Raw genomic sequence first — 15,717 nt, forward strand, 5'->3', positions numbered from 1 at the left:
ACTTTATCTCATCTGCATCGCTGACTGATGGGAGAGTTGTGCTGTGGGAGAGTAGCTGCTTTCTGGCTTAGTCAGTGGCCAGTAGCTTCTTGAGCCAGATCAGGGCATTTGATGGAGCCAGTGGTCCTCAGCTGAAGAGCACATCTTCACTAATAACATTTAGCACCAGTGCAGAAAGCAGAATATCTGTCCCTGCTGGAAAATTGCTTGCCAGGAAATACTCTGCTACTCCATACAGAATTGCTTGAGGCTCCTTCTAAGAGGTCTTTGATTTTTCTTAGAACTTCAATGAATTTCTCTCCTCAGTCTATATCCTCATTACCATATCTGCATATGCAAGTATTTGAAATCACCTCCCAGAGGATGGAATCATTATGACTAGAGTACAGTGATTCAGGTTTCTGCTGTTAATAAAAACCTATTTTTACTCTCCTGGTAAGTAGGACAGAAGGAAAGAAAGAGACAGAGCTGAAATACAGCAAAATAAAAACACGAGTTGCTATAGACTTCTAGGCTTTCTCCCTTTAAAATACTCCTTTTGTTAGCAGTCATTCTGATCTCATTTGCCCTGTATATTCCATTCTCCTTAGGTCCCTGGTGTTTAGTTTGGATCCCTCTAGCTCCAGTGCCCCTGGCAAAAATAGCTGGTGGCTGTGTTGGCTCTTCTGTTCCTGTACTAGATGATCCTGCCAGGCTGGATCAGCCTGGGCTGAATTTGCTATTTTGGCAGTCACTTTCTTGATGAAAGCAGTCTCCCAAGGAAGGGAAATCAAATGATCAGATTAGGAGTGCTGTGTGCCATGCCCACCACCAAGGAAGCCATCTACAGGATTTGCTAAAACTGTTGGCCAAAATCTAGTTGTGTTGGACCTGCTCATGTCCTGCTAGTCCAGTAGCTGGGATGACCTTTTACTTAACTCTTGTAATGCTACTTCATGAACCGGAGGTCATACTTGACAAATTAGATCTGCATTTAGTTCTCTGTCACTTTTCTCCAGAGCAGGAGACTGACTTTAAAACTCAATCACTACAGAGAAAACAGTTCAAAGATGCTAATTGTGAAGCAGGGTTTCTGGATAACGGTTCACTCCTCCTTTGAATCCTAGCTGATTTGTCCCAATAGCTACATTTTCATTTGTTTATCTCCTAACTCCTTGCTTTTGCTGGATAGTTTTGCTAGAATGCCACTTTTTTTTTCCAGGCCTACTGTCAAAGCAATGTAAGACTAGAACAAAATTATAATTACAGTTCTGTGCAGGAGGTGCATCCAACCCTCACTTCCTAAAATGAATTTGGAACTGGAGTGATAAAAAACAGATGGCTTAGGTTTGTAAGAGCTCTTTGGTGACTGGCTTTGGGCCCTCCTCAATGGTTATTAGCCAGAAGTTACTGGATGCCTGTGCAAACTATGGAGGGGGAAGCACTCATGTCACATGAGGCTTGTTTAGGGCAGCAATCCCCAGGCCAAGAAGTATGTCATGAGGGCATAATTTTAGATCTTGCTCTGTTTTTGAGAGGTGTGTTTTCAGAGAGCCCTTAAGTTGCTTCCTAAAGCAGCACCCTTTTGTAGCCTAAAGTAAACTTTCAAAGTGTGGGGGGAGCTTAGATTTTATAGGCTGCCTCCTGCTGTGAAAGACTCTGAATGTCCCTTTGTGCAGGTAAGTGGCATCTACATAATATTTAGCAAGATGAGCACAAGAGTGCAGTTGATCTGGTGAGGTTTTTCTTTCCTTTGTTACTGTGCAAAGACCAGGAAGAATAGGTTCCAGTGGCTTAACAGACATCCAGCCCACAGCATAAAAATAGGGGGTTGATATCAGTGCCAATTCAAAAGTTTATCAGGAAAGAAGGCTGCAGTTCACAAGATTGTCCTACATGTGGGAGGTTTTGATGCTTTCTGACCCTTTGTGTAGAATGACCCTCCAGGGTATGGTGTAAGTAACAGCCTGATGAAGTGCCTCTGTAGGACAGCCTTTCTGCTAGCAGGGACAGCCAGCTGCTTGGCACACCACCTTCAAAAGTAGCAGAACACTACCATTTATCCAGGAGGGAGCAATGGATGGCTATCGCCTGACCTTTTCATTTGCTAGCCACAGGCAGCTGATTCTCCTTGCTGCAGGACATGTTGCAGGGGGAACAAGGAGTAGCAGGAGGTGTGTGGAGGCTGGAAATGCATGTTAGAAGTACCTAGGTCTGGAGGAACTTCTGTTCCCACCTGCGTTCAGGAGATGATCGCTAGGAGTGCGGAGGCTCCAGCAGTACTTCTAGGAAACTTTCGGTGCCCACATGCAGTGGTGATAGATGTCCCAGAGACAGTCTGGTGTTGGAACCACACTATGAAAGTGTGATAAAAATGTAAGAGGCCACCCATGTGGCTTCTGAGATGCTGATGTGATGCAAACCTGTTGGATTTTTGATCTGATTAAGAACAGCTTTCAGAGCTGATACCCTTTACTGGGCAGGTGGTAGCACTATGTCTACTTTTTCTAATGGTAATAGAAGTCCCTTGAGGCAGAGGTGGGATAAAAAGATAGAGTATAAGCATTTTTGCTGTGGTCTTGTTGAAAACTGCCTGTTAAAGGAGCTTGCGAGTAAATACCACTCCCCTTGGACCAACATTCTGCAAACTTTCTTTTCTCTTGTGTTTGATTAGCCTCAACTTTAGGCTAGAAGTTTCTCCTTTGCTGCTTGCTTTGACAATACAACTCAAGAGCTCTAGCAGCTCTGCTAATGTAGGTAGTTTTGGCTTGAGTTGGTGATGGAGAAAATGTTCCTGCACTCTGTTTCCAGACCCTGAGCTGCCCTTCTGTAGATGTCTTGCACTCCAGTGTGTCTTGCAGCAGACTTCAGTATGCTAACAGCTGGGCAGACTGTTAGTTTCTCCTTAGCTGACAAAGCACCCAGTGGATGGAGCATCTTGTGGAGTGGCATACATGGCTGTTGGTGTCCCTGCAGTGTGATCAGCAAGACAGACTTGCCTTTCTTGACACTTGCCTCTCTTTGTTATGACGCATTAAAAAACCTGCAGTGGCATAAAACTGGCCAGGAAGTTTTCCATAAACAAACTGCACATACCTTTGAATATTGGGATGGAATGGGGCCATCTCATAGTGCCAGGGATTTCTCTATGCCTTCTGAAAAGCGAAGCTGTACTGATGAAACTCTGCTCTTGGACTCTTTGCAGTTGGTTTCGTAAGAAACATGCTCAGGCAGAGGCTCTGGTGCCCATACCTCCCAGCCCAGAAACAAAGGACAGGTGGAGAAGTATGACGGCGGTGCCTTATCTGGAAGATCTGCATGGCTACAATGAGGAAGAAGATGATGACTTGTATGACATTGAAGATGATATCATCTACACTCAGGACTTCACAGTACCAGGTAGGAGAGAAGGATGCTGGGTTGGGTAGGGCAGAAGTGGCTTTTTTTTTTGTCTGTTTAAAGCTTTTTAGGAAAGGCCTCGAGGTCTGAATAATCCTTTCAGCAGTGGAGGAGATTATTGATTATTAAGTGGTGTGAGTGACGCATAGTGAGTGAGCTATGATGCTCCGGATGCCTTGGTCCTTTATTTGATCAACCAGGATGCCCCTTCCTGTGTGTTACCCATATGCCAGTTTCCTTCCTTCATCCAGTAATAGCTTGCTCCTTGTGGACTCTGTTGTTTAGCACATTTAATTCTTTTGGCCAGTTTTGCTAGACTGAGTTATTTTGGAGCAGAGCCCTAAAATGACTCAGTGTTCAGAGTAGATGGCACATCTGGGGAAGAAGCGTGCTTGTAGCCTTATACTGAGACCTTTTTTCTGCTCCAGTCTTGGTAACTATCTGGTTACAGAACTGCTTCTTTCTTTATTAGGGATTTCCTGTTGTTTTAAGGTAAGCCAACTAGTAAGTACAGGGGCGTGTGTGGTTTTAACCATGCAGTTCTTACAAAGTGGTGGTAATCAAGTAGCTTTCCTTCTTTGGCCTCTCTGTACCTGTAAGCAATGTAGCTTGTGAGCAGAAGGCTGAAGGGCATGTCTGTGGTAAGACTAAAGACAAAGACTGCTCAGCTTTACAGTCATTGCAGCAGCGGTACTGCATGATCAAGGCAGCAGTTTCTTTGTCTTTCTGCCTGCGTTCTCACTGCCTACATCAACAGGACATGAATTTCTAGGTTAATTGCTCCAGCCTAGTTTGTTTTGGAGGGAAGGTTTCAAGTGCTGTTTGTAAGGATGCTGATTTACTTTACCACAGTGTAATTAGAGGTACCTGTGACTGACCTTTCCTTGTGATAAAGAAAGCCTTAGTTTCTGTAGTTCAAGACTAACCAAACTGCTTTAGTGTTTCCTTAATGATGGCCTGGTGGGCTTCTGTGGACCCAAGTAAAAGCAAGGTCTGGTTTAACCAAATCCTGCACCTGAAGACCTTGTTTTTCTCTTGGTTTCCTGGTTGGGCAGAAGTTGCTTTTCTGAAGCACTATCATGGAAGAATAAAATGTCAGGCCTTGAATTGTAACAAGCCTCAAATTGTACCCAATGCTCAAAATTTCTTTGGGCAGCAACTTGAAATAAGGTTGGCTTCCCAGGCAGTGCTTTCCAAGGGGAGAAGGAGAGAGGCTGCTTTGAGCCCAACTCGCTAGGCCAGCGCTTTGCTCTGTGCTGTATGACATCCTTGAGCAACAGTCCCCAACAGGGTGGCTGTTCAGATGTTCAGCCAAAAGGATATGTAGGTGGGTCAGAGGTGGAGCCTGCCAAGATGAAGGGAGCCTCATCAAAGTGAAATAGATCTATTTCCAAGTGCTGATTCACTGGTGACAGTCGGGTAATTTATAACCTTTTCTAATAGAACTAATGTCCCAGTGCCAGCTGGGTGACCTGCAGAGCTCTGTCCTTTGCTCTCTTCTTACATCCTGCAGACTTTTGTGCTAGAATCTGACCAAGGCCAGGCCTTTCCCTCACAGCTTAGTGGAGGCTTTTTGAAAGGAGGGATCCTCAAGCACGTACTTGATTGCTAGGTCCTTTCTAAGTGCAGAAGCAGGAGAGAAGAGGACTTGCCAGATGCGTTCCCTGTTGTCAGAGGTTAGCCATTTTCCTCTGCAAGAGCTCTCACTGGGAGCAGCCCATGCATAAGTGCCTAAGATGTAATTCTGCAGAAGTGTTGGGGCTGGAAGCCCCATCACAGACAGTGGGGCCTAAGCGCACTGATGAGGCTGCCAGACTTGAAAATCCGTAACCAGCATCACTTATATCCCTTTCTAATTTTACATTTTCCTTTCTGAACTGGCTTCAAGAGGCAGAAGGAAGGTACAGTTGGTCCGTGCGTGCCTGTAACTTCCCTTGGAGGGCTAGCCTTCCAAGATGATAACCTCTGTGAGAGTAGATCTGTTGCTCTTAGTACTTGACTATCTCGCAGCCAACCCAAGAGCCTACAGGACAGTCTGTTACTGCTTTTTTTGGCATCAGTCTAGAGAATAAGCATGTGCATGTCTCTAACAGTGCTCTGTTGCTTCCCTGTGCATTCCCAGCTGCAGAGGAGGAAGCTGAGGCAGGGCTTAGAGGACAGAGCGGAGCACTGAGCAGTCATGACAAGCTGTTTGGAGAGGAAGCCATGCTCCCATCAGCCATGGGTGCAGAAGAGGAGCATGAAGCTTAGCCTAGGCCCCAAAGCCACTGCCCTCTTGGGCTTCCCAGGGCCTGAGCTAAAGGCAGTGGCTGGAGAGTGCAGGATCATCTCCTTGCTTCTCCCAAGCTTCACCAGGATCCTATTGATCTCCAGGACAGTTGTTTTATTTCCAAAGCAGATAACTTTGTTCTGCGAGGGAATCATTCTTTAGTTCTTGGCTTTGTATTTTTAAGCAAAGGGTAGCTGTAGGGGTTCAGCATGCTGCAGAGGAAGACGGTTTGTGACCCCTTTCAGAGTGGGTTACTTGGCTTGTGAAATCCAGCCCATTCCTGCAGACCTGCCCCAAAAATGATTTTGTACAGAAGATGCGTTCCTGTCTGTTCTCACTCTAGTTAAAAATGTTTTGTTTCTTTTTAACTTTTCCAGTGGTGATTAGCCTGCATTGCTGTCTGGTTTACACACTTCAGTGTGATTAAAAAGTGGAAGCTTAGGCAGACTTTCAACATCAGAGAGTGGTTGTGTGTCCAGCAGGCCCAGGACAGAGCCATCTGTCCTGTTTGCTGTTGAGGGTCTCTGGCCTGTGGCGCTGCAGCTGGGTGTTGCAGGTTATCATATGCATTTGGAAAAAACACCATGTTCTGCCCTTCCTCTGAAGAAGAACAGCAGAGCATGCAAGATCCTCTTCTCGGTTGGGTGAGGGTTGGTGCTGAGTCCTCCGCACTGAGTGGGCGAAGCATCATGCCCACATGTGCACACCTTCTGCTGTTCGACTGTTGGTGTCTGCTCCCAGGCCTCCTCCCGCCGTGGGTGGCTGCAACTATGTCCCATGGGCAGTGTTACTGCCCCGTGCATGCCCAGGATCCTGGCCTGAGCCTGGCCCGTGCTGGCGCAGGTGCTCTTCCAGCAGCCATCTCTATCTGCCAGCTGATCTGGATGTACCCACACACACAGGCAGGTGACTGTGGTAGTGGGAGATCATCTCCAGAGTGGTAATATCAGCTATTATACACTCGTAATGCAAACAGCAGTATTTAAACCCAAATAAGAGCTGTCATTTCAGAAGATGACAGGCAAATTACTGGAAGTTTTTTTAAGTTCTCGTGTGTAACTTGTGCTGTTTCAGAGGGATTAGAGACCTAAAGATTAATTGTGGCCCCATAGACCAACACTTCCCATGTTAGAGTTAGCCAGGGTGGGTGGGCTGGATGTGATTTTGGTTTAACTTAACTAGTGAATAGTGACAGCTTTTAATCTTTCAGTTATTTCAAGAGTTGTTGCTTAATTGTTTAAGTAGATAGTAAAATAAAGCATTGTTTCCAGCCAGTCTGAATGTCCTCTTCCCAGCACTTGGGTGTTATGCTTTCGTAGTGTTGGTGACTGTGTTGCATGTGTCTATTGAAGGGTGGGTTCTTTGGGGGCTATCAAACTCAGCAGTCCAGATGTGCGCTATTGCTCAGGAAGTCCCCAGGGAACCATCTGGAGCAGGAGCAGGATTTCTCTATATTGGATGTTCCTGAGCAGCCGTTGCTGTCAGGCAGAGCCCTGGCTTAGGTAGGTCATTGAGTCTGAACACGTGTGGCTCTATCACCGTTGATTTGGAAGCATACTTGAGCATGGAACAAATTCTTTTCCCTCACATAAATCACCTCTGGCTTGGCTGGCCCTAGAAGGGACAGAAAGCATAGTACAGCGTGCCCCCAAACCCAGCAGTAACAGATTTGATTTGGACTTAAGCACTGAACAGCTGGGAACTGGTCCACTGAGATGGATCATTCTCTCTACTTTACCCTACAACTTCTGATCAGGCTGTGACAGAGATCAAGCTGTTCACAGGACTTGCAGAGATCCCTTAAAATAAGGCTGTTCTCCCTTTTGTTGTTGTTAAGAGGGGCTGGTGAGATGGGATATGAAGGTGCAGTTTACAGGTTCAATGTTTGTGATGGACAGAAATCGCCTCACCAGAAGCGCAACACTCGTAACAAGCTCCTGGGGGTGAGGAAGGAGCCTAGTGTGGATACAGTATGCTCTGGTAGGCTTGCATGGCATTTGCAAAGGCAAGGGGGCAGCTTGCATAGAGAATAAATGTGGTTTTGGGGTTTTTTGCATTTTTTTGCGTTTTTTTTTTTAACTGGGTCTTCCTGCAGGATCCTTTTGAACTTGCTCAGCTCCATGAGAATGTTACATTTCTAACAGTGATGCCATATTAAAATAAAAATTTTAAAAAACTTGTAAATGACTGATCAATTCAGTTGTGGTTCTTCTGCTGGGCAGCAAGAGCAGGAGTACAAGTGACTCATAGGTGGGAGTGGGTGTTCAGTTTGGGAGGGGAAAAGAGGGAACCTCATTAAATCTTGTGTTCTTCAGAGGAAGAAGGGGCTTTGAGAATGTGCTTTTATTTTTAAAGGGTTATTTAAAGATTTATGCAGCTCTGTAGAGAGCTTTAAATGTTACATGCTGCTGGTTCAATCGGTGTTAAACATCTCGTCCGAGGGAAGTGCTGAGGAGAGAATAACTGTGGCATTGAGCACGTGACAAAGCATCCTCTCCAGAAGTGGCTGCCCCCTCTTATTTGGAGAGAGGCAGCATATGCAATAAATGGATGTAAGCATCTTGCTTGTTGCTTTTGTGCTGTGTTTCAGATTTAGAAGGCTGTGCTCTGCTTTTTTTCTCCCCTGCCATTAACCCCTTCCTCTGCTGCAGCCCTGTCTTCCTGCAGAGGCAAATGGCTGCATAGCTTGATTCTGGGGTTTTTGTTTTGCTCCCTTAGCATTCAGACTGAGGCTGGAAAATAAAGCCAGGACTGGAGTCTTTAAGTGAAGCCTGGTGCTTGAAAAGGTGCGTTTCTAGCTGCAAATCATGTATGTGTGTTTGTGTCTGACAAACACAGCAATTCAAAAGCTCTTCATGGTTTTATTTTGAAGCCTTTTTTGTGCCTGAATGAGTTGGATGGAGCCATTAAGAAATGTGAGAGGTGGCAAGGACGAACATGCACATTCTCAATGCCTCTCTCAGCCCTCCTTTTATTTATTTTATTTTTAGCACTGTTCAGCTGGTAATGGTAAGGTAGGATATAGCTGTTCGAACAGACACAGCACTGGGTCACTGGCTTCCGTGTGGGCAGACAGTTGCCAAGACTTCATCCCATGTTGAATTTTTATTTTCATTAATTTGAACGTCAGCAACTGTCATTGGTGAAGGAGGTAAAATTAGCTTGCAATTCACCCTCCCTCCTTGGTATCCATAATAGACTCCTGGGACTGTGCTTTTGAAGCAGGGTGGGAGGGGGAGGAGGGAAGAGTCACACAAAAGACAAATGAACTGTTTGGATTTTTTTTTTCCCTCCCCAGTCAGAAATGTTAATTGACTTGGCCTGAGTTCAGCTGAGGGAGGGGAAGGATAAGTGTTCAGCTTTGCTCTGAATGGGGTTATTTGAGGCTCTGCAGACGTGCAGTTGGGATGTAGGGAGAAGAGGAAAAACCCTGAACTGGGAGGGGTGGGGGTGGCCAGGCTGCACTGCTCTTGGGCTGCAGCCTGACCCACGGTGAGCTGCTCTGCTCCGAGTCCCTGGGCAGAGCCCCGTCCCTGGAGGAGCTCTGGGGCCAGCGTGTCCTTCTTTTCTGGAGGAGGTCCTAGAGCTTGGATGCCTCAGCCCTTCCTAGCGAGTCCCCCCCTCTTAAGGGGTCAGAAGCTGGAAGCTGATCAGATCGATAGCAGGTCCGTAAGCGCACAGCCGGGTAGAGCTAGCATTTCTGCTTCATGCTCCTGAGCCTCTCACCTTGCCAGTCATTTTCAGAAAGAATTTGAGGTAATGACAGATGTCCAAGGTACCTCCATCCTTTGTGGTGAGCTGTGCAAAGGTGTTTCTCAGGAGGTGCAAGGCTGGATGGCCCCCGCACGGAGCACAGTGGGTGCCATCGCTATGGCAGTGATAGGCTTGGGTGCACGAAGGCAGCAGCTGTCACTGGCGAGTCAATCCTTGGCTCTTCTCGGGGCAAGACAGAAGTGCTCAGGTAAGCAGCAGCAAGCCAATAACGGGGAGCTGTGTCAAGACTTGGTGGAGCTGTCAGGGAGGGATACAAGGAGCAGCTCACCAGCAGGTCTATGGGGGAATCAATTGCACTTGTAACGCAGAATTTCTCTACAACAGGCAGATCTATCCTACCATCCTTCTCTGTTTTTGAGCCCCTGTCCTGAGCCTCTGGTGGACTAGCAGTACCTCACCCTGTTTTGCACAGCCGGAGGCCCAGCTCTGGCATGCTGGAGTGTCCAAACCACAGCACCGGGAAGGGGCTCCCGAGCTCTTAACAAGCCAGGAGTGCAGCTGACTAGCTTGAAGAACTGACTGCTTTGATCTGTAGATCAATCAGCAGGGTAATTTCTCAAGGTAATTCCTGCCTGGGCCCAGCTCTGCAGCTAAGTCTGCTTTTAGGGGGAGAAATCCACTCCCTGGTGAGCACCCTTGTTCTCTGGTGCTCGCAGCCTGTGCCAGGCCAGGCTGGCCATGGCAGTGCTCAATCTGCTGCCTGATTTCCAAGGATGTGTTTTTACTCTAGCCTGCTGGGTATTGCCCTGCTGCAGCCTGCACTTTGTTCATGGTCTCTGTACTGGTGAGGCTTTACCAAAGCCAGTCCCCACCAGGCAGAGGGGCCGTGGTCTGTGCTGGGTCCAGGCTCCTGCTGCCTTTGCTGCTTCAGATCTCTGCGAGCATTCAGCAAGGCTGATCCCTCTCCCCAGCATGAGCCCTCCAGGGAGAGGAAGGTGGGTGCTGAAGGTGACTTTGTCTGAACAAGGTGACCTCTGCGTCCCCTTGCAGCTTGTTTCCCGAATGACTCTTCACCCATGGAGGATATGCTGCGCATAGCTGCCGGGCTCCCTGTAAGAGCCATGTGGGGATGGAGCAGAGCAGACAGGAACCCATGTAGCCCTGCTGCCGTAGCGGTACCTAGGATTGATGTGATGAGGTGGAGGAGTGCAGGGGTCTGAGGTGGACCCCCGCTGTTCTCCTCCAGAGGAAAAGCGGCGCTCCCATCACCCCTGTCCCCACCTGTGTCCTCTTCCTCCCTGAGCTCAGCGGTGGTGGGGTGATCACTGGCGCAAGTACAGAGAGATGACGTGCTGTTCAGCCTTGGCAGAGAAAGGATTGAGCATCCTTTAAAGAAAATTATACATAATCGTCTTACAGCCTTTGCTTCCACTCAAACCTCTGAGTCATAACTGAAGGGCCCTGGAGCATGACGTTCCTGCTGGAAGGAAATTGCCTCGGCTGGATCCGGTGGGGGGGAGCTGGGAACCTGACGAATCCTCTCAACAGCCCTGCATCTGACCAGGGGATGTGCCGCGTTACTGATGGGAGCACGCTGGGCTGCCTGTGCGGTGGTGTCCCGTCCTGCTCCGGGCCAGGGCTGTGCCAGGGGGGCCCTTCATCACTCACTCCCTGGGTGAATGGATGGGACCCGAGCCCCGGTCCAGCCGTGGCAGCGGGGGCAGATGCCTCTAGAAATGGCTCTTGATCTGCTCTGCTGAGTCATGCTGAGCTGGCCCGCAGAGGAGGGGAGAGGGGCTGATTTGAAGCCATTCTCCCCTCTGGGTGTCCCCTCCAGGGGACAGTGGCATGCCTGAGCTGCTGCATTGCTGCCTAAACAGGCAGTGCCCCCGGCCCCTGCCAGACGTGGCCGTGCTGCTGCAGGTGAAGCAGACCTTCCCGTCCGCTGCGAAAGCACATAGAGGCCCTGGGTGCTCCGGCGGTTGGTGGATGGGGCTGGGACCTGCACCCTCCTCCAGAGAAGGGTGGAGGAAGAGGAGTGACTTCCTCCATTGCTGCCCCTCTGCTACCCGGCCAGGAGCCAGGCTGCTGCCTGGGGGTTCAGGGTGGGCACGGCAGCTGCCCGGGAGGGGGAAGGGAGCATGCCGTTCTCCAGGTCTGGACTGGCCCTGCCCGTGGTTCTCGCTCACTGCCTCAGGTTTTCTTTTCTCTTGTCTGCTGGGGACCACCAGCTGCCATGTGCTGGAGAAACGAGTCCTCAGTGGGAGCAGGGAGGGAGATGCAGTCTCGGGCTCCCTGCCTTATGCGTCCACTGTTGGGGCTACCTCTCCTGTGGTCCTCGAAGGCGTAGAAACAAATGGGCTCTGATTTCCCTCAGGAGCAGCCTGTGTTCCAGGCGATGGGAAGGGTTGCTCTTTGGTGGAGGTGATGCTCCAGGGTCACTGCCCTCCCTCTGCCTCACCATCTCTCTTCCCTTGCAGGACAGGTGCCTGAGGAGGAGGCAGGGCAGAACGGGCAGAGCCGTGGCAAAGGGCTGCCCAAGGCCGTGTGCATGAATGGGACAGAGACGGGACAGCTGAGCACCAAATCGAAGGCGGAGCGGCGGGCGAGCGCCTCGTCCAACCCCTCCCGCAAGGCCTGCTCTGCCAGCAGCAAGATCCGCAAGCTCTCCACCTGCAAGCAGCAATGAGGCGGGAGCCCCCACTCTCTGCACAGGTACGTGGGCAGCCCGGTCCCCATGGGGAGGGGGTGGCCAGCCTGGGTGACTGCCTAGAGAGGGGCACAGGGGAGACATCAGAGCCTGCCCCAACTGTGGGCAGCAGGAGGGAGCTAGAAAGGGTGTTTTGTAGTTCTGGGTGTGGAGAGGGGGGAGGTCTGGGTCCTGAGCACCCCTCTGCAAACATCCCTGGCAGCCAGAGTCTGGATCCCCTGCGGTGTTGGGGGGTGCAGAGCCCAATGGGGACCCCCCTGTGCTCCCTCCTCCCGGCTCTGCTGCCTGCCTGGCTCTGCTCTACCCCCTCCTTGCAGCTCTCACCTAATGTGGCAGCAGCTTGCTGTCGTAATTGTTTCTCCCCTCCTGGGCTGCAGTCAGGCTGTGTGATGACAACCCCTTTCCCTGATATGGGAGTCCCCCGCTTTCTCCCCTGCTCTGCTCCCTGCTGCTCCCAACTAGGGGGAGCACAAAGCCTCCGGCGTGCGGAGGAGCTGGGATGCTGAGCACCAGGATGTTTCCAGAGGTGTCCCTGAGAGAGGCCCCTATGGGACCTCCCCGCAGTCCAGGAGGTGGCCGTGTCACCCGTGGCCAAGCCACTGCCATGCCCAAGCCCATTCCTCTCCTTGGGGAAGCTGAGCATCCTCCCTGCTTTCCCCTCCTCCTTCCGGCTCTTTCCTCCTCGGCTCTGCAGCCCTGTCCCCTTCTTCCCACCCCTCATTCATAAGTGAGCCAGCAATGACTCATGTTCAGCGCTCATCCACCCCCGGCCTCACGCTTGTGCTCGTCACCGGTGCTCTGTGGGGCTGAGGCTCTGTTATCTGTTTGGATCACGATCAGCTTTGTGGTGTGAAAAAAGCCAGAAATAAAAGCCCGTTCCTCCCCCTGCAGCTGTCAGACCCGCGCGCTCAGCCCCTGTAGCAGCTTTCATCTTTAATTCATGGCTGGGAGTGAGTCACCTGCATGGGGAGTTACTGTATTGGCAAGCCAATGCCTTGGATCTGGGTCTCCCTGGGGATCTGCTGCTCCTCTCGCCCCTTCCCACCCGGGTACCTGGCGTGGGGGCTGTGCGGCAGCTGCCCAGCGGTTTCGGGAAGGAGAAGGTCCATGCGGGCTGCCTGAGCCTGGTTCGGTCCCTGCCTTCGCTCTCCTCCTGGCCCTCCCACACGCACTGCAGGGACGGCCGGGCTGGAAATCACCCGCTCTTGCACTGCCCCCCGCTTTAGCGCCTTAAAACCTTTGAAAGAAAAAAAAAAAAGCACTCTCCTCTCCTTGGCATAGATGAAGTTCCTTGACTGCGTTTTTCCCCTTGGGTTTTTGCTTCCCGGTTTTGGGGCAGCTCTGGGTTACCTAGCCGAAGGGTTGTGCAAGCACGCCCACCTCTCCCGGGGACAGAGCAGGGACCCCAGGCCCCCTCGCTCCCATCCGCACGGTGCTGTCAGGAGAGGGAGACCTGGAACGGAGTGCGACCTGCCCGTGGGCCAGGAGCAGAGCAGGGGCTTGCACCCCCAGTTGGCACCAGCCCTGCCCTCCCTAAGCCCCCCTCCCCTCTGTTCTCCCGCAAACAGCATCCCAGGGCCTGGGCCAGCCTGCATCCCCCATCCTCGCCCCATCTCTGCCTCTCTCCTGGGAGTGGACTGTGCTTGCGATCCAAAAAGAAACCAGAGGAAACCAACCAAGGAAACCGCCCCCCACCTTCCCTGCAGCCCCCCCCCCACTCCGGACAGCGCCAGGAATCAGAAGCTGACGGTGGCCAGACCCCATTTACCACCTCGGAAGATGAAATCTCTGGCTACGAAGATGCTGCCCCTCCTCCCCAATCACTCTTTGCCAATCAAGACACTGATTCTGTTTTTAATTTTGCGATGGGAAGGGTGGGATGAGCGGGGCCGGGGTGCGGTGGGACCCGTGCCCCTCTCCCTGCCAGGCCTGGCCGTGCTCACCCTGGCTGTGTAGAAGTCGTGCAAAGCCATTGCCGTGCACTTTATGTTTTAGACTACTGTTATATATTATATATTTTCCTCTTTTTTTTTGTTTTGTTTATATTTGCGGTATATTTAGAGATTCCTACACATCGTGATGTGTTTAAAATAAACCAGATGAGGAAAAAAAACAGGTATTAAGACAAAGCAAAACTCTATTAAACCTGCATGCTGTAAAAGGGCTCGGAAAAGGGAATGGGGGGTTTTTTTTTTTTTTTTTTTTTTTTTTTTTTTTTTTTTTTTTTTTTTTTTTTAAAGAAAATAAAGTGAAAACAGCGAGGTGGGTTTCATGTCCTTCCTCCTGCAGCAAGTGGGGTGGGGGGTGTGGGCTGGGTCTCGGCCAGCCCCTCTTCCTAGGGGCTCTGCTCCTTTTGGGTGGGTGCAGCCCCCCCACCCCACAAACCCTGCTCTTCTGGGAGCAGCTGTGGGAGTGATGCTGGGGTGGGAGCCAGTCCCTGCCCTCCCCAGCAGCTCCCGGGCAGGGGAGGACACTGTCCCTGGGGGGGGGTAGAAAGTAAGAAGCAAGCTCAGAAAAGTCACAGTTGTTTGGGGTTTTTTTTCTCCTTTGTTTATAGACTTAAAAATGCTGAGTTGTAGTTAGTGCTTTGGACAGAGACTTTGCAGAGGGAAGGAACGACCCGGCCTCTTTACTCGCATGCAATTGGGGTGCTATGGAGGGGCGCGGGGGGCCCCCAGCTGTGCCCTGCCTGCCCCTCCTGCCTGCCCCGCTGCCGAGTCTCCCAGGTAACATGTCTTGGGCTTTTTTTTTTTATCCCCCCCTCCTTTTTTTCACCCATCATTTGAAACACAAATAAAAACCCAATAAAAAGCTAACCCCTCCTCTGGAGCAGCAGCATCCACCTCTGTAAAAATCAATAAATATCCTCTGAATGCCTCCAGCCCGGCGCTGAGCTCCCACGGAGGGCAGGGGGGTGCAGAGCACTTGGGGGTCACCCATGGCACGTGCTGGTCCAGCCCCATGCTCTGCTGTCGCCCTGTGTGCCCAGGCAGAGGGGACAGCACTGGGGCAGGTGATGGGCAGCCCCCACCCCTACTACTGGGGGGTATTTACAGGGGGGTCCCAGGGCCGGTCCTGCCCCCCCGGCCCTGGGGCCGCTGCTGCAGGACTCGGAGCCCGCCTGTGCCCCCCGTGCACAAGCCCCTCGTGCATCCTCCTGCCTCAGCACGATGGCCCCAGACCCCCCGGCTTCCAGTTTAGATCCCAGGCTCCCTGCAGAACTGGGGGGTTCGTGGGCACAAAGAGGAGACTCCCCCCCTCCCCAAATAATTGCCCCCCCCCGCCAGGGCGGCACCGTGGCACCCCTCAGCCGGCTGCGGGGAGGGCCAGCTCTGGCCCCTTCCTCATGGGGACATTTCCCGGCTGGACAGGAGGCATTATTGCTTGTAAAAAAAACGGAGAGAGAGAGGGGAGAGAGCGTATCTGCTACACAGCTCTGCCGTGAGGTAAGGATTGGGCCTCAGCTGGGTTTGGGGGTTTATTCGCAAAGTCCCTCATCGCTGACCTCCCGGCCAACGCTCCGCTCCACCTCTGTGCCCCAACCCTCCCGCTCCGGGCACCCCCAGCCCGGACCCTCCGCTGCCGCCTGGCACCTCGCTCCCGGGAGCGAGGGGACTTGGCCACCCCACGCTGCAGGACCTCTGCG

General features: G+C 51.4%; 1 protein-coding gene across 3 annotated transcripts in view; it reads left to right on the forward strand.

The window, feature by feature from the left end:
* The window catches only part of STK11 (serine/threonine kinase 11), a 45,717-nt gene extending 31,546 nt beyond the window's left edge, over positions 1-14,171 (forward strand). For 2 of the 3 annotated variants that reach the window (XM_010563169.1, XM_010563171.1), the window contains 3 exons: positions 3,185-3,378; positions 11,842-12,076; positions 13,640-14,171. In XM_010563169.1, the coding sequence (XP_010561471.1) occupies positions 3,185-3,378; positions 11,842-12,050 (403 nt within the window). In that variant the 3' untranslated portion in view covers positions 12,051-12,076; positions 13,640-14,171. Of the gene's footprint in view, positions 1-3,184; positions 3,379-6,024; positions 6,832-11,841; positions 12,077-13,639 lie in introns of those variants that run through there. The other variant, XM_010563170.1, reaches the window with a different exon arrangement.
* The last annotated feature ends 1,546 nt before the right edge of the window (positions 14,172-15,717 follow it).

Source organism: Haliaeetus leucocephalus, unplaced genomic scaffold, assembly GCF_000737465.1.
Source record: "Haliaeetus leucocephalus isolate CR32 unplaced genomic scaffold, Haliaeetus_leucocephalus-4.0 Scaffold164, whole genome shotgun sequence".
Classification (NCBI taxonomy): Eukaryota; Metazoa; Chordata; class Aves; order Accipitriformes; family Accipitridae; genus Haliaeetus; species Haliaeetus leucocephalus.